Source organism: Sinohyriopsis cumingii, chromosome 11 (assembly GCF_028554795.1).
Source record: "Sinohyriopsis cumingii isolate HCF-2022 chromosome 11, ASM2855479v2, whole genome shotgun sequence".
Lineage (NCBI taxonomy): Eukaryota > Metazoa > Mollusca > Bivalvia > Unionida > Unionidae > Sinohyriopsis > Sinohyriopsis cumingii.
Genome location: NC_142971.1, coordinates 59,348,865 through 59,371,067, shown reverse-complemented (window position 1 = coordinate 59,371,067; position 22,203 = coordinate 59,348,865). Strand labels below are relative to the sequence as shown.

Below are 22,203 nucleotides of genomic sequence, written 5' to 3'. Positions count from 1 at the left end.
GAGTACATTTTCATAACAGTCGGTGCTTCATAGGTAATCTGTTTCCTTTGAAATTTCAGAAAACTATTTTATCTGGGTACATTTTTACAAAGGAATTGGCCATCGTTTAGACTATTCTAGTTACTGTCCCTCCATGCCTACTGAAGAAACCAATAAGTAAGATGTATTTTTTTTTTTTTTTTTATTTTTGTAAAAAAATTTTTACATTTGTGGTAATAGCATGATGCTGCCTTCCACGCATGCATCTGAAAATTAACAAAGGGTCAATGGACGATAGAAACGCAGATGTTCTGATGACAGTAATTATTACAGATAACGTGAGCATTCTGAAGGATTTAATTCTGAGTGAAACGAAGAGGAATTTTACTTACCATCCACATGCAAATGTCAGTCATTGTAAATATATTAATTATTAGCAAGCGGCCAAAAATCCGATGAAAGATAGATTACGAGACAATGCCTCATCCAGCTGATCTCTGTTACCAGAAATGTCAACAACAAAAAAGCGGATATTTCACAACATACAGAACTCATGCTATATGTCAGGATAAGCGGATTATGATATAACAATGCACTGTTTAGATGGTTTGTCAGTATGGACAAAGAATTTGTTTATGTAACAATAGATAAATTTAAGTGCATTTTATATCTAGTTTGCAGCTTCCTTTCATGGGGCCTCTGAATTTCTGCACTCCAAACCAATGGTTGTATATAAAAGTTTAAACAGCCAACAATGTCGCGAACAAATAAAAAAGCCATATGGTATGTTTTGCAGCCAATAAGGAAAAACAATCCAAGTTTGCGACATTGGCGAAGACCTATGCGATCCCAGAATAAACTTTTTATGCATTATTTCTTCATCTTACTTTTAAGAAGAAGAAAAAAATACTTTTTTGTGTAAGAGAAAATTACATATAAAATTTCAGGAGCCAGGCCACAATTGTCTTGTATTTTTCATACACGACCTCTTCCCCAAAATGATAAGCAACTTTTTACGTGTTTTTTCATACTTTTTAAGAAATTTTTTTGTGCACAAGAAAAATACATATATATGAAAGTTTGGTAGCCAAGCCACGACCGTGTTATATCCGAATTCGCATTATAACGGATCGCACTATACTGGTGTCACACTGTATCGATAAAAATGTGGAACCTGTACTTACACCTTTTTATATCTTGTTACTCTCTTCTAGTTATGTCTGTAATTATTAGGAAAGATTTCATATTATTTTACTGAATTGTATATATAAAAGTTAAACTTTACTTATAAATGCTGCAGAAACCAAAGAAATGTCGGATTGGAGTCTTCATTTTTTTTATGGAGTATCCAATGAAATAAAACCTGGTGTAGAAAAATTTTGTAAATTCATAACCACTCACAGTTTTCCTATTTTGAAGACACTTGCAAAAGTTTTATTAATTTTGGTTGTACATACTGCAGGTATGGTTTCAAAAATATGCAAGTCATGGATATATTTTTCATTACAAATTTCCTGATGGACATAACCTGGTTACGGATACTTCAGAAAAAACTGTTGTATCCATAACCTGAAAATATATGTAAGAATTCTGGATCCATTTTTAAAAAACTTTAACCCTAATAAAATTAAAACTTTCCATATCATTAGTATTACATCATCTTTGGCTGAAAATATTGCATCATTGATTGTTTGTCTGCAAGAAAAGAAAAATAAGTCCTTTGTATTTGCATCCAAGTAGTACATTCCAGCAGCCTTGGCTTCAACCGAGTCACTTAGAAGCATGGAGGGATTCCTCAACATCATTACCAAAAAGAAATATCTAAGTTGAAATAATGGTAAGTATGAAAGTGAAATACTGTACCAATATTTTCTGTGGAGTCTGAAACCTATATTAGGCAAATGAGATATAAACGTTTTATGTCATTATTTTGCTTAAATGCAGTTAACACTTTTTGTGTTAAACTGTCCTTTATCATACATATCTTAAACACTTAAGTCAATACGTTTTGCTAAAATTAAATTTTGTTTGATTATTGAATTAAAAATAGCGAAATTTAATGAAAAGTTAAAAGTAATTATGCCCTATTTTTTCCCATTTTGTAGACTTTAGTCATTCCTTCAGACTAAAGGGTTTCAGATATGTGTACATATCGATGATGTTAATATGATACAAAAAGGTTACGGACACTACGCTTTGTAAACATGTATGTTTTAGATGCTTATACTATAATACACATATGTATTAAATCGTCATACTGACATAAAAGCCCTACCTAAACACATATGTATTAAATCGCCATACTGACATAAAAGTCCTACCTAAACAAGATTTCTTTTCTGCAAAAGACTTTTGATGAGTAAAATGTTTTAATTCCAACAAATCCTAAGAAGTCAATTAAAAAGCTTGACATGATTAATATTATATTAATAAGTAGACACAAATATTTGCAAATGAAAGTGCAAGTAATAACCTCTTGGATACACACGACACAGGTTAATGATAATAATAATTGGTAATGCAGAAACACTATGTTAAGGCACAACTTCAGTTTGATAATGATTTCTAATTCAGCTTGTTTTTTTCCTCGACAGTATCCAATATGGATTTAAGATCATCCAAACTATCCGGGAACCATGAAGCTGGTGGACATATTGTAAACCTGAATTAAGATATCATTGCACAGGAAATGTTTTGAGAATTGTTTCATTGTTTGTATATATTCATTAAATAATTAATTTCATTAGTTTAGCATTATACTGATAGCTTGTCATTATAATTTGATATGAAAGCTTCATAATTTCAGCATTGCAAGACTGTTAATGAGCTCTGGTTAATAACAAATGTACCAGTCTTCCAAGATTTCATTATCTTTTTCTATTTCTGTTTAGTAAAGGAACGAGAGAGATTATTTAAGCAGTATTTAAGCAGAACATGTCAAAATACATTTATTTTGTGATTTATATAGTGTCCGTAACTGTTTGGACTTTGTCAGGTACATTAATTTAATTTTTTCATATGCATTTCTGGAACTAGAACATGCGGTAGATTATTGCCTATAGGTTCAAACAACAATATAAAATTAATATTTTCCTTGACCTTGTTAGTATATTCTGACAAAGTTATGCTCCATTAAAATAGTGTTTCAGCGGGTGTTGAAGAGAGAGTAAGGTTTTATTCACCTATGACCTATCTAGTCACATAAAAGTTATTATTTTTGTTTGCTTATGAGTTCAAGTTTGTTATATTACAAAAAAATTAAATGTTCAAATTGAAAACCATGACTGACTTTGCTTGTTATATTCACCCTGTAGTGTCCATAACCTGAACCTACTCTACCTCCAGCAAACAAGAAAAAAATGAACATGCCATTTTCTTCAGTAAACAATTAAATTTTCCGAGGTTCAAAGTCTTGAAATTCCAAATTCAAGTTGTTTAAACAGAATTTTCTGAAGTTAAAATTTGACCCCCATTTGCAACATCTGGGCCAAATACCGTGATTTTACCGAACGTCTGCAGGAATGTTCATTTATGCTTTTCCCTCATGTAAGCATTGTTCATTGTTTTAAAATAATAATCATTCTACATTTGTAGTTTTATCTGCTGGCTTAGCACCTTAAAGAAGACACGTTTTTTGTTGTTGTTCTAAACCTTGATATTTGTGAATATTTTATGTAATTTTTCCACATTTTATGTAGAAGGCCTCAACAGAGAGTAGTATTGTACTAATTGTGTTACCTTCTTTAAATACAGTTTTTAATACAGTAATAATAGTAATAATAATAATGTTGTCTGCTATAATTTCTTGCTGTGAAATCATTAAAGGCTTTAGAGTCAAAGGCCTATGTGACTATTACTTCAATGCTGATCTGTATCTCAGTGCCTTCCTTCAGTCTTCAGAAGAAAGAATCAATTGTGGTTGCAATGGCTGTAGCAAAGACATCAAGGCATGTATTGTTTATGGCCATGGCTTGGTACACCTCTGCAGTCGTGTCACTTCTTAGGGCAGCACCCCTGCAATCTGAGACTTTATTCAGTTTTTTTATTCCTACAATTGCATCTCTGGATATTATGGACCACCAACATAGGTCTCCTGCATCCATTACTGGCCCCTTTGAATCCAATACTGGCCCCTTGACACATGCCAATAAACTAGTAGTCTGATTGACCCATGGGAAGTTCAGTTTCCTGAAGAAGGCAATTTCATCGGCAGAATAAGCAACACTTCTATAAACCCACTCAACATCAATAATAATTGAGATCGAAAAGTTGGAGAGGCAAGAGCAAGGCAATGAAAAATACTGTCTCCTCCCCATTTCCTCAAACTCCCCATTTCCTCAGAAATGCGGTTTCGGGCAATATCCCTAGGGAGACCTCAGCTTTCTGCAGTGCACCCCCTCATCCTTTCATATAAGTAGGTGCCCATGATTAACCCTCTTTTCAGAGGCCTGATCATGCATCAGTGAAGATTGGTGGGCCCTTTCAGTTATAGACTTTTTTGTTTTTTATCTGCAATTCACAGAATTCCAATATCTCAAGGACATCCATCAGTCAAATGTAACCAAGCTAGAGGAAGATGTGTATATCTATGGGTCATTAGAGAGGGTTCAAATATCTAGTCAACAGCATTCTACTCCTGCTTATGTCTGGTCCCTAAAAATGGCAGGAAACAAGTAAATTACAGATTTTTTCCCCCATAAATGGGAAACGGATGGAAACTGCAGCATCTTTTCACAACACTACCAGACTCACAGACTCTGCAATTTCCATCAATTTTCAGGATGTGTATCTCCACAACCCAGTCTTTCCTCAGCGCAAGAAATACTTTAAGTTTTTGATTAAACAAGAGGTATTCAATTTCGAGCCATAGCTTTCAGTTCAGCCTCGTCACGCAGGTCGGTAGGAGTAACTGCACGCCTTAGGTATCTGGAGATTAAGGTTCAGTACTTAGGCATAAGGCTGCTGCGCTACAGTAGCAGACAGTCCCTTTTATGTCATATTACCTTCTGTTGGTCTGCAGTGCCTCAGTTAAAACTTATTCCCATCCTAGAGAAATCAGATTGCATTTCTTCTCAGATTTTTATGTACATTGGAATGAATTTACCCATTCCAAGTCTAGTTGGTATTCCCAGTGAAAGGGTTACACTCAGAATTATTTATCACAGTACAGGAAATGTTCTTGCAGACAATTAATCCAGAACAGGCAAGGTAGTCCTAACAGAATGGTTCTGACATTAAAATTTGGATTGTTTTTGTTTTTTTAACGTAGCTTTAAAAAAAAAATTCAGTCATATCGCTACAATGTCTGCAGTGTGACTGTTTATAGTGATGTCTAGCACTGGGGCATCATGCCACAGACATGTAGCATGTTGTCCCTCCCAGTTATATTATCCTGACACCAGGCCGACCAGTCCTAACACTAACATCTTAATGCTGAGCGCCAAGCGAGGCAGCTGTTAGTACCCTTTTTTTTTAAGTCTTTGGTATGACTTGTCCGGGGATCGAACCCATGACCTCCTGCATCCGAGGCGGACACTGTAACCACTAGGCCACCGGGGTGGTCTGACATTAAGACAATTGCAGTCTCTCTCCATTCTATTGGAGAAACCTCTAATGGACTTGTTTTGCAGTGAAACTCTACAACAAGCCTTCGTTTATGTTTCCACAGTTCCAAACCAGAGCTTAGACTGATTTCCATAAACCTGAGGTATGATCAGCTGCTCACTAATGCATTCCCATCAAGTATATTGAACATGTATTGAACATGTTTTTCACTAAGTCAGGATCACATAGGACAGTCTTGGGTTTGCAGTTTCCTCTTCCTTTTGATTGACCAACCCAGTGTTACCTCAGTGGAAGAAATTGTTTTCACAATGTATAGGTAATCTGTTTCAATGCAGAAACCAGTGTTCATTGGTGCCAGTGTTGAATCTTTAATGTGTTATTTGGGTTTAAGAAAATACATTTACCTCATCTAAGCACCTTGGAGTGCCTCTACCCCATTCACATGGAAGCGCTAGTGGACACACCTACCCATTTTGCGTGCAAGTGTGTTTGGACACCTCTGCACTATCCATTTGTAAGCTTGTATTATAAACATCAGCCCTTTTAACTTGTTTCCATGGTACCCCTTTGGAGACACCATATTAGATACTAAAGGCATTGAAGTAGATGACAATTACATCACATGGTTTCCATTTAAGATCTAGTTGTAATCTGCCATATAAAATAATGGGGTTGGATTCTCTAAAATGGCTACTTAGTACTTTCTCAGATTTGGATGATGGGATTATAGCTATGTTAGATACAGGCTGTAAGTACAAAGTGCTTTGCCTGATGGTAACTAGACAGGGGTAAGAGTTATCTAGTCACAACAGACAGTTTCAGCCATGTGTACCACATTTTAAAAAATTGTAAAATATACAAAATATGATCCAAAAAAAATAGCAATTAACATAATCTCACACGTTGCTAAGAGGCTTTACTTTTTTAAAAGCCTAACAGAAAGTGCAACACTTACATAATGCACCAATCACAGCTAGTCTTGTTCTTTATATCCGAATGCAATGTTCCATACACCTTAAGCTCCACCCACCTGGACTTGTGCAATTGGTACTGTTAGACCTATAGCAAACCTTAATTTTTCTAATAATCTTTGAAATAGTTCAGTACAGTATAAGTAACAAATGAACTTAGTCTCACTTGTGAAAAACAATTCTATGAGGTGTTGTGTCTTATATGTGTATAGAAATGTCATTGAGCTGTTTGAACTCTTGTTTTCATACTTTTGCTTCACTAGCAAAATCATCTTTTGAAATAAAATGAATTCTTTTAACGGAGTTGTGTCTTATTCATATCAGCACTTGTTGAGTTTCACATGGGTGATATGGAATAAATCACATTATATCATATTATGTAATAACTAGGTCAAAGGTCAGTTTACCAAATAATATGTACCTTTCCTACTTCAAAAAGTACAATTCACCTAAAAGAAAAGAATTTATATTTGTTTGGTAGATGCAGAACTTGACATCAGAGATAGATGGACATGACCCAAACTTATTATAAAGTATAAGCTTTGAACTTTTTACACTGTCTGCAGATACACGAGGACACTAACCCCCAGTCCTCACACAAAGGTCTACCTACCCATCCTGTTTGTAACAAAAATAGTAAGCTTCCCTCCTTTTTGTTGTGGACAAAATTGATTCAGTAAGCCAATCAGTCACCAAATATAGTAGATCACAGCTTCTAATTGGTTATGTTGGATTGGGGGTGAAATTAGGGGAATAAAATACAGAAAAAATGCCAGATATAAACAATAAGTATAGCACAACAAATGGAGTTACAAACAGGAGGAAAGTGTATATCTAAAAGGGAGAGGTAGCTTATGATAAAGGAAATAAAGGAGACAAAATCAGCAATGAGAAAAATGAGAGGTGAAAGTTTGAAGACCTGACCTTGGACAAATATATGGAGGCAGGACCCCATAGGTCCAAGAACAGCCCAAAGGCAACTGTGCTATGACATCCCTTACAGGTATCCAAAGTTCAGGTGAAGTGGTGTTCATTTCCATCTAATATAAAAGGGTGAATAATTTAGATAATATAGTTTCATGTACATATAATGTATATTTCTTCTACATAAGAAATTAACAATAATGGGCATAAGTTGTGCCGGAACTTACCTGAACCATACAAAACATACTGTATCAGTTTTTATACTTGTAACCTTTACTGTGAGAAATTATTAAATTGCTTCTACTTGCATTTGCATCAAGACTGAGGGCTAATATATTACTTCACAAATCTTCTCTTTATTTTCATAACCAATCACTGAAATTATGAGTTTTTATTTCTTGAAATCTTATTTCTGGTGTAAGGGAGATAACTGAATGATATACATAAGGTGTGGTAACCTCTAATATATTATCCATGTAATATAGATGAGGTCATGAACAACCTGTATTAACTTCATTGCAATTAAATTATCCAAAAATACATTATTGATAAAGTGAGAACCTAACATTCAGACTTCTTTATGTAGAGAAGACCTCAAGAGTGATATAATTTTAATTTCTAAGATGATGCGGCTCTTTCATATCACCTAGTTCACATTTTCTACAGTGCCGGCATGTAGAGTGCAACCTTCCATAACCATGCAGATATGATCCCATGCCAATTTGGATTCTTGTGATGGGATGCAAAGTTTCAAGAACAGTGTGGATTTTGAATGGAATGAATGCGCACTGTCTGACTAAAATGGTTATCACTCAGTAATGTTTTACCTAATTATAAATTCCACAAGAGCAGCTGGACAGATATAAATAGAATTAATTGAAAGTCAATAGTAGATTATAATTGGGCTTATACAAGTGTCAATGGGAAATGCTGACTTAAAGAAACTGCTCGTCTGTTGGTATTCCCTGCTACTTCAACAAAAGGGAATGCAAGAGAACTTAACCAGATAAACTGCATGAACAATTTTAAGGCAGGGAAGTGTACAAAAATGGACAATTAGAGTAGGACAATTAAAATCAAAGTGGAAAGGAATACCACATCTTTAATAATTACCTAAAATTACTCATACCAGAATATCCTACATGATACAAGTCATCTATCTACAAGTGTTCTCTATCATGGTTTATGGCATGCCTTAGAAGAACAAGATAGTTGTTTTTTTACACATGATTTTTCATCTTTTGCAAGTAAAATAGTCAATATTTGGCCAAAATCAACTATATTATGTTTACATAACTTATTTTGTTGCATGTATTCCAATCTAGGAGCTAACAACATAGACATAAAGGCATCAGGCAACACAAGTCTATATCTGTCATAGCTATAGTTATCAAAAGTCCCCATTTAAAGCCAACTTGTGCTATTTTCTGAAGATTTCATACCTTTTATTCTTAAAGGACTTTCAATATTTGACCAAAACTGTTCATCACCCATTTGTTTTCCTACATCAGACTAGTACAGTTCATAAATGCTGCCCACATGCATGCATTTCTGTGGATACACTGTGAGGCAGTTCTTCCCTTTAGGTATCATGGTGCCAATTGTTTCTCCATATACTTCAAAGTTAATGTTTTGTAAAATAAATAAGCTTTCTATCCTACCTCAGCATGCATGTCACACACTGTCATAGAGAACAATGCTAGATTCTCAATATGACAAGGACAAAACCAGGTACTCCATTGCATTTAAGAGATAACTCGGCTTGAACTAGAAAGGGGTAAGAGTTATCTAGTCACAACAGACACAATTTCAGCCATGTGTACCACATTTAAAAAAAATCATAAAAAATACAAAATATGATCTAGATAGGAATTAACATAATCTCACATGTTGCCAAGAGGCTTAACGTTTTTTTAAGTCTAACAGAAAGTAAAACTCTTACATAATGCACTGATCACAGCTAGTGTTGTTCTTTATTTCAGAATGCATTGTTCCCTACATCTTAAGGTCCACCCCGCTGGACTTGCGCAATTAGTACCGTTACACCTGCCAGGCAACACCAATTGTTGATAATTTGTCAAATTTTGATGATCTTGTGGTGTTGACATAGAACCGATAGATTTCAAGGTTGAGAAATATCAGCTACAGTTCATCACAGTATTTCACTAGCTTGATGGTGAACGAGTTCTCTCTAGATTTTGAAGCATATAAAAAACAAAATCAGGAAAAATAATTATGCAGCAATAAAGATCATATTGTACTCGTATCGTTTCCTGTAGAAAATAGACATGTACCAAAATGTGAAATGGTTCAATTGACATTGAACTTGACATGTATATCACTGCTTAAATTTAATGTACAGGCCTATGCCTATAAAGTCCTGTAGGTAATAGGTGTTCTATTTATAGCACACTGCTCTGTACTGACTTTGGTACATATATATCTATCTGTCTACACAGCAACAGACTATGAGGTCAAGGGTTAACTCCTTACCTTCTGCAAGTACCAAGTGCTCTCCCAACAATGCCTACCTTCTAGCAGGTATCATGGTACCAATTGTTTTTCCATTGACCTCAAGGCTAATGTTTTTTGAAACAAATATAGTTTCTGTCCTACCTCAGCATGCATGTCACACAGCCACAGAGAACAAATTGTTAGATTGTCAATTTGACCTGGACAAAATCAGGTACTCCATTGCATTAAGAGATAACTCTGCTGGAACTAGACAGGGCTAAAAGTTATCTAGCCACAACACATTTTTCAGCCATGTGTGCCATATTTTAAAAAAATCTTAAAAATTAAAAAATATGATCTAGATATGAATTAACAATCTCACATATTGCAAAGTGCTACAACATTTTTTCAGCCTACCAGAAAGTACAACTCTTACATCATGCATCAATCACAGCTAGTTTTGTTCTTTATTTCTGAATACAGTGTTCTCTACACCTTAAGCTCCGCCCACCTGTTATATCAGCAGCTGTTTGTAGTTTGGGCCCGAATCCCTGCATGAGCCAACAGGGAGAGAAAGATAGTGTTGTTAGCAATTTGTATACGTGTCTCGGGTGGTACAAGGCTATTTTTAGCACCGTATATATGCATCAGCAGAAGGTAATGAGTTAACATTTGAATGAGGCTTAATTTGAAAATCTTGTGCTTGAAACCATCTTCAAGTTCTGTTTCAGCTCGAGGAAAAGGAAAACTACATGTATTTTCAACAGAGAGGGAAATTGTTATGCTGACATGCAAACCATTACACTTTTGGCTTAATCATTTATTTTTTTCCCACCTAATTATGCTTCACTGTATATGGATTATGCTGTATTGGCACATTAGAAAAAAATAAAGCAATAAAAAGTTGTGTCTGTCATTGTTGTTATCACACCACACATGATGTGATAATAACCACACATCATATATAAATCTGAGAATATTCTTGGAAAAAAGTATATTGTTGCATTCATATAGTATAAGAGTACACTTGTCCATCATAGACCTACGTAGTTTCCATATCTTTTACTTTACAGCAACTGAATGTGACAGACCAGTCTATACTTCAAAAAATGGCACCAGATATTTAGCAAAACAAGCTATATTATTGTGACTAGTCAATGTTATATGACCAAAATGTGTAACCGAAAAGGGCTCATCGAAACTTGATGGATCAGAAAAAGTACAAATCAATAACACATGACATGCTTAAAAGAAGAATATGAGACTGATGTAACACAGCACTCAGATTGAGCACATCATGATAGTCATTACAGAATTTGGGTGCTTGACTTTTTTGGGTAAAATCCTGCATTTATATGACTTGAATTAGCAATAATTACACTTCTACTTCTCCAGGGCATGACATGTATGGTTATGGTTCATTATAAGATTAAATGATCATGGTTGGGTATTTATCGATGTGTAAATTTTACCTAATCACTCACAAAGTAAAAAAAGTCCAAAGGACTTTATGTAAACTTCGTAAGTGATTAGGTAAAATTTACACATAGATAAATACCCAACCATGATCATTTAATCCTTATAATTCCAATTTACTTTTTTTATAACATCAGATCAGCAGATTTAATTAACGAAACATTCACTTTTATGTACATTAAAGTTTTCTTTCATTAGCCTCTTAATTGCGATAGAATACATAGCCCTATCTTTGCTGGTCAAGATTCATTGATACAGGGTAGAATGTCATAGCGGGCCATACCAGAGATACATTGTTATGATCATTATTTTAATATATAAACAATTGTGTTACAGTTAAACTTGGAATATTCCTTTTTTTGGAAAATTACGCTAGCGTATGGCACTTGTTGTCATAGCAACGTCTTTGTTACTTTCTATGCATTTTGATCTTTCAAAAGCAAAATCGTGTCCATTTTTAGTGATATCCCTTTGTTGACATGTGACCCTGACCTTTAATAACCGCTGCTGTAACATGTTGTCGAGGTGAAATGCATTAATTTCCAAAGATTAGCTTCTTAAGCCTGCCATATGCCTTCTTCAGCAAAAGGGGTGAGTGATGGAGTGCAGGAAAGTCTGTGCAATTACATTATTTTAACTTCTAATGGTCGATTTTAAGCTGTGGCTTGTCATTTTTGATCAGAAATCACAGGAGAGGGTGGGTGGGAGCTTATTATTATTAGGGTTTAAGGCATTGATATAAATAAAACTTGACATCAAATGATCTGGTAACAGGGAACCAAAAGTAGTCCGAAGAATTTATCGGTGTAAAATATTCCAGATCAGTATCACATGACTGTTTGCATCCAATCAGAAAATAGTAAACACAGTCAATTTATAAAAATTGGAATTATTAGGAATTAAGATTCTGTTTCCCTGCTTGTCAGCTAGGTGTCCTTGCCAAATTTCCCTGCCAAACACCAGCTTCTTCCATCAGTACTTCCATCCCCAATAGAGATCTGCAGTCACTGTTGCATCGGTGCTAGAGATGGTGATGATTGACTCCCTTGTTAGGTGTTGCATCAATGCTAGGGATGGTTGATTGATTAGTTGGATTATACTGGTGTGCGCATATTGTGCATGTACCACTGTTAATGGTCGCACAGCAACCTGATAATTGATCCTGGGGGAAGGAAAAAGAGCCTCATACCCCAGGCATTTGTGTGTACAAGATACACTGGTAATTAAAGCCTTCAGCCACGGGTCCTTTTGGTTCCCATTGGGGTTTGATTTTAGGGCTGTTTCATGAGTGGGAATGGACCCATGTACTCGTGATACTAAAATAAATTTTATGTTTACCAATCACTGGTGTCGACCAATGCATTTGTAACGTCAGTCGCGATTGGTGACAATGACGTCACACTGGGACACCAATTTTAGGCAGGTGGAAATTGTTCCACATCTTTGCCCTTTGTACGAATGTCCGGACGTGGGAAGTGGAGGGGAGTTCCAGCATCAGACAACCCGCCCGTACTTAGCCAAATTATGTCCAGTTGTTTGTAAATGGACCCTAACAACCAATATTGTGTGAGCCACCTGTGCAATTGAGTTAAATTCAAACGAGTCTGGTAATTGTGTTTAAATTTTGATGAAGGCAACTGAAATGATCAAGTCAGTTTTGTGTGGTTTTATCGAATTGGGAAACCAAGCCAAACTGATCCCCTTAGATAAATGGCAATTTATAGCCCTAAGAAGGGCTGTTATTTCTCCCCAGGCGCGAAGGTGCCTCAGCTAACTTCTTCCTTGCATATTGCTTTCCTTGTTTGTGTTTCACTTCACTTTCTAACTGGAAAACCTTCGAATCCATGGAACCTGCTTAAAACTTTGGCTGCTTCTATCAGTGTATTCACGGGAAGTTGAGTGTAGGCAATGGTGAACCTTTTCTTGAGGATGTGATGTCCTGTGTGCCACTGCTGCGACGAGGGTTTTCTGTCCTTAATTGACCTCCAGGCTATAAATATAGTTGCTTTCATAAAATCGTGCGCTGACCTGATTTCAGCTGAATCCATTTGAAGTCCCAGTGCATTTAGTCACTTTATGTTTGGGTCACTTTCATCCTGTGTTGTTGTTACCTCTGCTTCCTGTACGGTAACTTTGCAGGTTTTGTCCAGTGGTGGGTCTAATGGGACCTGTGGTGATAGCAGGATTTCTCTGATATCAGCTAGAATTTGTTCTGGTAGTCCCTGTTGCATTCTAGAAACTGCAATTGGAGTGCTTGTTCTAGGATTGGTCCTGCTCTTCACTGGCGGAGGTGGTGGAGGTTTAAGAGACAATGTTGGCAAATGTCTCATGACCTTTTTTTCTTTTCTTTTTTTTTTGCAAGGCTGGAGCGTGGTCCTTCTTGAACTGGGCAGCCTTAGATTTAGTCCTATGCCTTGTTGCTGGTAGTGGTGGTCTATCCGGCTGCTGTAGTTTATTCACTTTAGTGAGTGTAGTGGGTTGGGTGCTAGCTGGCTGGGTCTGCATATAAGTATTACGCTCCCTCTGATGCTGCATTCTTCCACGGCAACCTGATAATTGTTCCTGGGAGAAGGAATGAGAACCTCATCCCCCAGGCATTTAGGTGCACACGGTGCACTGATAATTTTAGCATTCAGCCGGGGAATCTTTTTTTTTGGACCCATTGTCGTCTGACTAGAGGGCTGATGCATGAGAGGGAATGGACCCATGATACTACTAAAATATTTCTGTTTACCTGTATCATTGAGTGGGAATTTACCTTAACTCACTCAGTTTTATGTTAATATATCAGAAATTAATTTTTTTATGTCTGGACGTGGCAAGGGAGGAAAAGCGCAAGGAGGCTATCATCTGCTGTCCTTGGCAGTGTCCACTTGATCCAGGTTGATGATTGCGTCAAGTTTTGAATTTAGATAATTATTGTTGCCAGAGATGGAAATGATAATATCCTGTGCCGTTTTTTTTATTAATAATTAGGAGAGATATATAATGGGGTTAAGAGAGTGTGAATTAGAGAATTTTTATTATTTTTTTATTTATTTATTTATTTATTTATTTTCTTCTTTCTAAATTTGATTTTTATTTTTGGTGGGTTTTTTTTACTAGATTGTTTGGGGGGGGGGGTGATTTCAGGGATGATGATGACTGACTCCCTTGTTAGGTGTTGCATCAATGCTAGGGATGATGATGATTGACTCCCTTGTTAGGTGTTGCATCAATGCTAGGGATGATGATGATTGACTCCCTCGTTACGTGTTGCATCAATGCTAGGGATGATGATGATGATTGACTCCCTTGTTAGGTGTTGCATCAATGCCAGGGATGGTGATGATTGACTCCCTTGTTAGGTGTTGCATCAATGCTTGGGATGGTGATTGACCCTCTTGTTACGTGTTGCATCAGTGATAGGGATGGTGATGATTGACTCCCTTGTTAGGTGTTGCATCAATGCTAGGGATGGTGATGATTGACCCTCTTGTTAGGTGTTGCATCAGTGATAGGGATGGTGATGATTGACTCCCTTGTTAGGTGTTGCATCAATGCTAGGGATGGTGATTGACCCTCTTGTTAGGTGTTGCATCAGTGATAGGGATGGTGATGATTGATTCCCTTGTTAGTGCACTTGTATTCATTGGAGCAGTAGTTAAGTGAGATGGACATGGTTTTTTTTCTTTCTCCTTTACAGGGTTTAGCTGATACTTCATTATCCAGAATCTTTGGATAGAATTTGTTTATACCATCAAGAGAAATTATTGATCTGTCACTGACATATCTAATTCACTGAGGATAAAAGAACATGAAGTTAGGATTATTACTACTTGTTTTGCCTGTTTCAACTCATCTTGAGAGGATTTTTATGACAGCTGCATTTTGGTACTCACACACACCTTCATTCCCTTTTGCACAGACTTAGGTATTTTTTCTCGGGTTCCAATTGCTGTTGCAGCACAGTGACCCATACTCCTGCATAAAATGGTAGTTGAGTGACTGTGCTACAAAGTGAGTAATATTTTTTTGTTTACTCCCTAACAGTCCTTATAGGTTACTGCATTTGTATGGGAAAATATGAAAGAGTTTTGGGATGGAATACTGCACAACCTTGGGAGTGCAGTATATCCTTCCGACAAAACAAGTTCATATTTTCCCATACAAATGCAGTAACCTTTTTATCATATGCTCATTCTTTTATTCTACCTAAGGCTTAATTATATAAACACAATACACTACAAGAAACAACGTAAATGAATGTATGCCGCATTCCAAACTAAATACACAAGCGCATATTCATCATTACACAAATCAACATTATTACTGCACACATAACTCTGCCCAGATAAATTTGAACTTAGTCATGCGCTCAACATAACTTTCGAAAGAAATTGGTGCGTCTAGTTAAAATAGAAATTTGGAGTCATATTGTGAATGAATGTGCTTTGCAACAGCTTTTGCATATGATCTGGAATTAATAGATTTTGGTATTTTTCTTGATTCTAGGAAATTTCATGATTATGGACTGGATTTGTATGTGATGATTCCACATGAAATACATGAGATTTAATAAGCTAGGGAGAAGCGTGTTGACATCTGCAAATGTGTTTCTGTTTCTTCGTTGAATGTGTGAAATCATAATGTGGGAAAAATATGAAGTCTTTCAATTGCAATTATCAAAAAGACGCTATGGAATTTAATGCTTATTTCATTTTGAGTGCAATAAGGAGGATGCAATTGCATTTATCATCGAAACTACAGCACAATTTCGAAATGTGTAATCAAGATTGAAAACCTATGACATGGCTCATGTAATTCAGATTTGCAGAATTAAGAAAATACATTTTGAGGATATTCAGGATGTAAAACTGTTAAGTATATTTTATTTTGCCATTCTTATCACCAGCTGAAGAAGAGAGTATATGACTTGTCACTTGTATGTTATTTGTAAGGACCTTATCTTGGGTCTGTTATATACTGTAGCTAGCCTAAATCCGCAACATTGTATCAACATGGAATGTGCCAAAGCAGCTGGTATGTGGCAGTCCACGAAACATCTATTTTAGTTCATTTAGAAACAAATTTAAACAACCACAATGTAAAGAGCCTCTTACGCGAGTGTACATGATTTGTGTACAAATCAAAAGTGCTGGTGCCTGCGTCCATTGTTTGTTTACAATAGAAAGTAGTTTCTTTATGCACGTGAATGCTATATGTCTGTTGTCGCGTGAGTTCAGTATCGGGTAATACTGAACGATTCTGACAATGTAAAATTAACTGGGGAAAAAAATGAGCATATAATAAATCATTTTACTACTTAGATATTCAGGTAAAATACTGTTTTGTAGGGGGGTAAAACTGATTTATTTATGTAATGCTCGTCACCCACCTCCCATTCTGTTCTGATGTCCTTCATTTGTCAAGGTCCTACAAAAGAAAGGATGTGATACTGTGCATGGGGTCAATGGCATCAAGTCAGATTGGGTCAATGCACATAGAATTTATTGAACAGGAAGATGGTGCATCTAGGATTCTTCCATTGTGGAAAGAATAAGCTAAATAATAGTGTCAGGAAAGTATTGCATAATTAAAATTAGTTTTACCACTAAAAATTACATCGCCTAGACACAACATCAGAATGAGAAGTCTCAATAAATAACACAGGATATGACAAAATATTGATCAAATAAATTGTGGGTTTTAATTGGGGGTTGTCTTGCAAGGCAGAATTGCACAGCAAGGGACTGGCATCAAAAGGTGTCATTACAGAGAATAATGGTTGACAGGTATTTAAGTAAATCCAGTAGAAAGCAAAACTTCAGTTTTCCTATATTAGTGACATGAGTATTATATAAAATTCATTTATTTCAGGTCAGTTTACAAGAATATAGAAAGAGGATCAAGGAGAAGCCAAAAGAGCTATCAACAACAGCACCACCTCCCCATGTACAATTGAATGGCTTATCAGGATCCACTTCTGCTTCAGGGAGCAACTCTTCTAGTTCCCTGTCGGGCTGTACTTCTCCCCCACTCAAATTGGATGGTCTGCCAACACTTCCTCTTTTTGTACCTTACACGTCAAGGCGAGCAGAGAGGAAGGAATTCAAAAGTAGGAATTTATGCTTTGAGAGTTAAACTTTACTTTTACTTTCCCCTTTTTTGTTACAAAAAGCAGGAGACATACTGTCCATCTGTCATTTTTCATGCTTTACAGCTTTAAATCCATTTAAAATTAAAGAGTGAAACTTAGTATTCTCGTACATCGTCATTACAAGGTGTCTCACCAGATTGAGGTTCTATCTTTGAGGTCAAGGTCAGTGCTCATTATATTATTTTCCATCACAATTTCCCATACATGTGACAGAAACTAGATTTTAAACCAATAGATTTAAAAATTTGGATCAGTAGGCTGACCACTAGATTTTTGTATCTGCCTGAAGTTTACATTCTTCAAGGGGACTGAAAACAAAACAAGTGCATAGTTTTTGACATAATACAGCGAAAACCCTTTATAACTTGATTCATTATAACGCAATTCCACTTATACCATGATTACAGCATGGATCCCATTTTTTATTTAAGGTGACCCCTTTTTGTTAACATCCTAATTAGATGCTCATGCAAAAGCCGATTATTCATATCCCTAGCAAATTATATTGTCAAGAGGTTAGTTAACACTGATGACATTGAAATTTCAATGCACATTTTTATGAGAAAGTTTTTCAAAAAATTTGTTAACACAATCCTTATATCATGATGTTATTCTTTGAACCCCAAGCATTGATGTTATTCTTTGAACCCCAAGCATTGCGTTATAATGGGTTTTACCTGTATGTATTCTCTTAATATATAATAAAATTGCAAGTTTGAACATGCGTCAACTGTTATTTAATATTATATTTGCTCTGCCACGCATCACACCGGTCAATGTACATTTCTGGTCCCAAATAGACTGGTTCTGGATGGTTTTTTTGAATGTGTTGATCACATGTAAAATCACAGTGTTCAAGTTTTCTTTTCTATTTTTAAACAATCTTTTCATTTTCATTAGTTTTAGATTTCCACTGTGAAAAGGTGTATGCAGTAGATGGTTCTTAAACATGTTTTTTTTGTGCCTGTTGCTGGTAGAATCATCTGTTCTTTCCTTTCCACTCTACAATTTTCAAGCCATTTAAATTTAAGTGATGTAACTTCTTATGCATTTAACAGAATTAGGAGGTGTGGGGTGAACGCCATTGGGAAGTCCTGTTGTCAAGGTCATTGTCATGTCTCTATATTTTAAGCTTTCCTCAAATTCATTTCTGGTCTTGAACTTGGAAGCTTTTTAGCTCTACCAGACTGAAAGAGCTTTCAGGGTGGTCAGTTTTCTGTCTGTCCATCCATTAGCACAAATTTGTTATTGCTACTTGGAGGATTGCCATGAAACTTTACACACATTCATCCCATAGCTTGGTTTTTGTGTTGCTCTTATAAGATGACTCTAGTCTGCATGAATTGAATTTTCATTTTTTTTAAAGTCTACTTAAAAGCAGGTATAGATGTTAGCTTACTTGAGAAATTACGTAAAGATCAAACAGAAAACAGCTGCTTTCTTGAAAATTTTGTGATGATTATCAGTCTTAGAAAGGATTAAATGTATTAAGACATTTATATAAGATAGGAAAAAACTAAACTCATGAAAAAAATATTTATTTTTTATTTTTATATTTTCAAACGAAATTTGTTCTAAAAGCTGAATTCAACCCATATATCTTTCACAACCTCGTGTTCTGCAAACATTGGAAGAAAAGTTCATAAACATAATTATTTGTAATATCTTAAATTAATTGGTGTCATATATACCTACTTTGTCCACACAAAAAACAACAATGGAATTATTTTATTATGAAAAATCAAAACATGCTTTTAATATCATGAAATGTGTAACAAGGTTATATGGATATATCTGTACATTACTTACTGATGGAAATTACTTATGTACTGGAACAGTGAAAAAGTACCATCGTACGTAAGATTGGGGACCCCCCACCCCCACACACACACACAGTAGATCAGAAATGCTGCTCACTTTTTAAATTAGCTACCATTGTCTTTGACAGTTTCTGTAATATGTGTGATGGAAATATATTGATAAGATTTTCTTGTTGTTCACTGAGCTTGTTACCTGTCAAGATCTAGAAATGTTATTTCGCGTCCAAATTAAATAAAATATGGTAAATAGGTTTATAACAAGGCTCATAAGGAGCATGTTAAATATGCCTGTTTCTTTGGAAAGAACTTTTATCAGACCATGATAAAACGGTTAACATTACATATGCCTGCAGAATGAAATGGTCAACTGTTAAATTATATATGCTATCAATGTCAGGTTGACTTACACCTTTTGTTTGAAAGGATGTTCTTAGCTTAAAGAATTTAATAATTCAAGTCAAGTTTTAATTTTCTTTAGGACTTCACATTAAATATCATAATTTTGTTTGGTTAAAAAAGTTAACTTTTCCATTTATTCGGTCCTTGTAGCTAATTTGACTTTAATTATGTGCAGAAATCTCCTTCAGTTGGATAATATTGCAGGTCTAAAGTGGATGCAAATTTATCTTTGAAAAAAATGCTAGATATTTACTAAGGCCAGTCACAGTTGTTCTATCATTTTGTTAAATTAAACCATTTTATTTCAGGTTCATCAGATCTTGTGTCTCCAATTTTCCATCGGCGGGGAAAGAAGGAAGAGCCAAGGAAACAAATGAGTCTTGCGGAAAGATTGAAGCACGAGTTTGGTTTGGACGATACAGAAGAAGAAGAAAATTCCAATTCTGGTCAGTATGAGAAGCTATTTAATTGCGGGAAGTGTTGGTGTTATTTTGTAACCATTTGTGGACTTGAGTGATCATTAGAATTGGTTTTATTATCCTTTCTGGTTATAGACCAGAAGAACTTATGGGATGGGTTGCCTGTCATGCATCCATCCATTGGCACAAATTTGTTGTTGTAAACCCTTCTTAACTACTTCAAGGATTGACATTAAATACATCCATTAGTGTAGTTGGTCCAAAATGAAAATGGTGCATTCTGATATCCATCTTGAAAATCTTGTCCCTACTCTTCCTGAATTGATGGTCATATCAACATATTCACATGGGGTTTCACCAGAAGACTTCCTAGGCTGTCTGGTTGGTCCTGGATGAAAATTTTGACAGTCATGCATCTAATATGGTGAGCACAGCAGATAATTTGAAAATTTTACTATTGCTTAAATATAAAAAAAAAAGAGATGGTTTCAAAATGCAGTTTTTAAAAAAGAAGAAATGGTCTTGAATTCTTGAAAACAAATTCAGTCCGTGGAACACCAGTCCCTTTTTAGATTGACTATTATCTGTGATAATTTCTTTTTTTAGCATTAACTGTTTAAGCATACACAGGACTCTAAAGCTTTCTTCAGAATCAAGAAATAATGCAAGTTATTGGAGACCTTTATACCACTTATTCAACAAGATGATAACTGCATAACACTGACTTATCTCCCCCTGACATGTACACATACAACAGATTGTATTTAACCCATAAGCATACCATCAAGATTGATGATGTGGCAGTGTCTTAATTATAAAATTAATTTGCAATCAGTGTCAGTAGAAATGCATAAATTTGTTTTGAAAACTTGCTTGAAACATCAGTCCTATTCCATTGAAACAAACATGGTACCCATTAAAGCCACTTTATAAAAAATATATGCTAGGGTACTCAGATTACCCACAGAGTTCCTATGAAAATGATACAAAATTCTAAATTGCATCTATGGGTGACTATTCTACATTAAAAGTGCCTTCCCTGGGGACCGCTCCGGTGGCCTAGTGGTTAGAGCATCTGACTCAGATGCGGGAGGTTGTCTGTTCGATCCCTGGCCAAGTCATACCAAAGACTTGAAAAAATGGTACTAACAGCTGCCTCGCTTGGCGCTCAGCATTAAGAGGTTAGTGTTAGGACTGGTTGGCCTGGTGTCAGGATAATGTATCTGGGTGGGACATCATGCTACATGTCTGCAGCATAATGCCCCAGTGCTAGACATCACTATAAACTGTCACACTGCAGACATCATAGCGATATGACCGAAAAATTGTTAAAGCTACGTTAAAAATCTAAATCACACACACACACACACACACACACACACTTTCCCTGGGTCCCATGTATATTTTACTGGAATAGCCATCAGTCACAAAGTTGAATTAGAGTTGGAATTATGTAAACTTTTTAGCAAGTCTATTCTGTTTGCTCCTTGTTGTTGTTGTTGTTGTGGGGTTTAACGCCATTTTTCAGCACACGATAGGCTATACATGGCGGCCAGTATTATTGTTGGAGGAAGAACCCGGGAAGACCCGAAAAGAACCACCGACCCATGAGAAGCTACTGGCAAGCTTTCTCACATACCCACATTGGCTGAATCCAAGACTCGAACCGGCGCAGACAGAGGTTGCTCCTTGTTAGACACATCATTAAACAGCACTGAATTCACGTAATTATAACTTGTTATTGATACTTTTGGATGAATGTGATGTAGTTGGCCCTAAATAAAGACGGTGCTCATCTGATTCACAGTATGCCAGTCGTCTTGAAAATATTGTTATCGCTTTACCTCCAGAATGAATGGTTATGTTCAAATAGGGTTCATCTAACATGAGTATGTGAGAAAGCTTGCCAGTAGCTTCTCGTGATTCTTCCCGGGATTTTCAAGGGTTCTTCCTCCACCAGTTACACTGGCTGCCATGTATGGCCTATCTTGTGCTGATAAATGGTGTTAAAGCCTACAAGAACAACAACCAGTATAGGTGTTAGTACAGTTACTTCA

The 22,203-nt window shown here is 35.9% G+C and overlaps 1 protein-coding gene across 6 annotated transcripts in view; it reads left to right on the top strand.

The window, feature by feature from the left end:
* The window catches only part of LOC149788525 (uncharacterized), a 182,008-nt gene that overhangs the window by 134,723 nt on the left and 25,082 nt on the right, over positions 1–22,203 (top strand). For all 6 annotated transcript variants that reach the window (XM_089974539.1, XM_089974538.1, XM_089974536.1 and 3 more), the window contains 2 exons: positions 17,229–17,466; positions 20,036–20,173. In XM_089974539.1, coding sequence (XP_089830665.1) covers positions 17,229–17,466; positions 20,036–20,173 — 376 coding nt within the window. The remainder of the gene's footprint in view (positions 1–17,228; positions 17,467–20,035; positions 20,174–22,203) is intronic.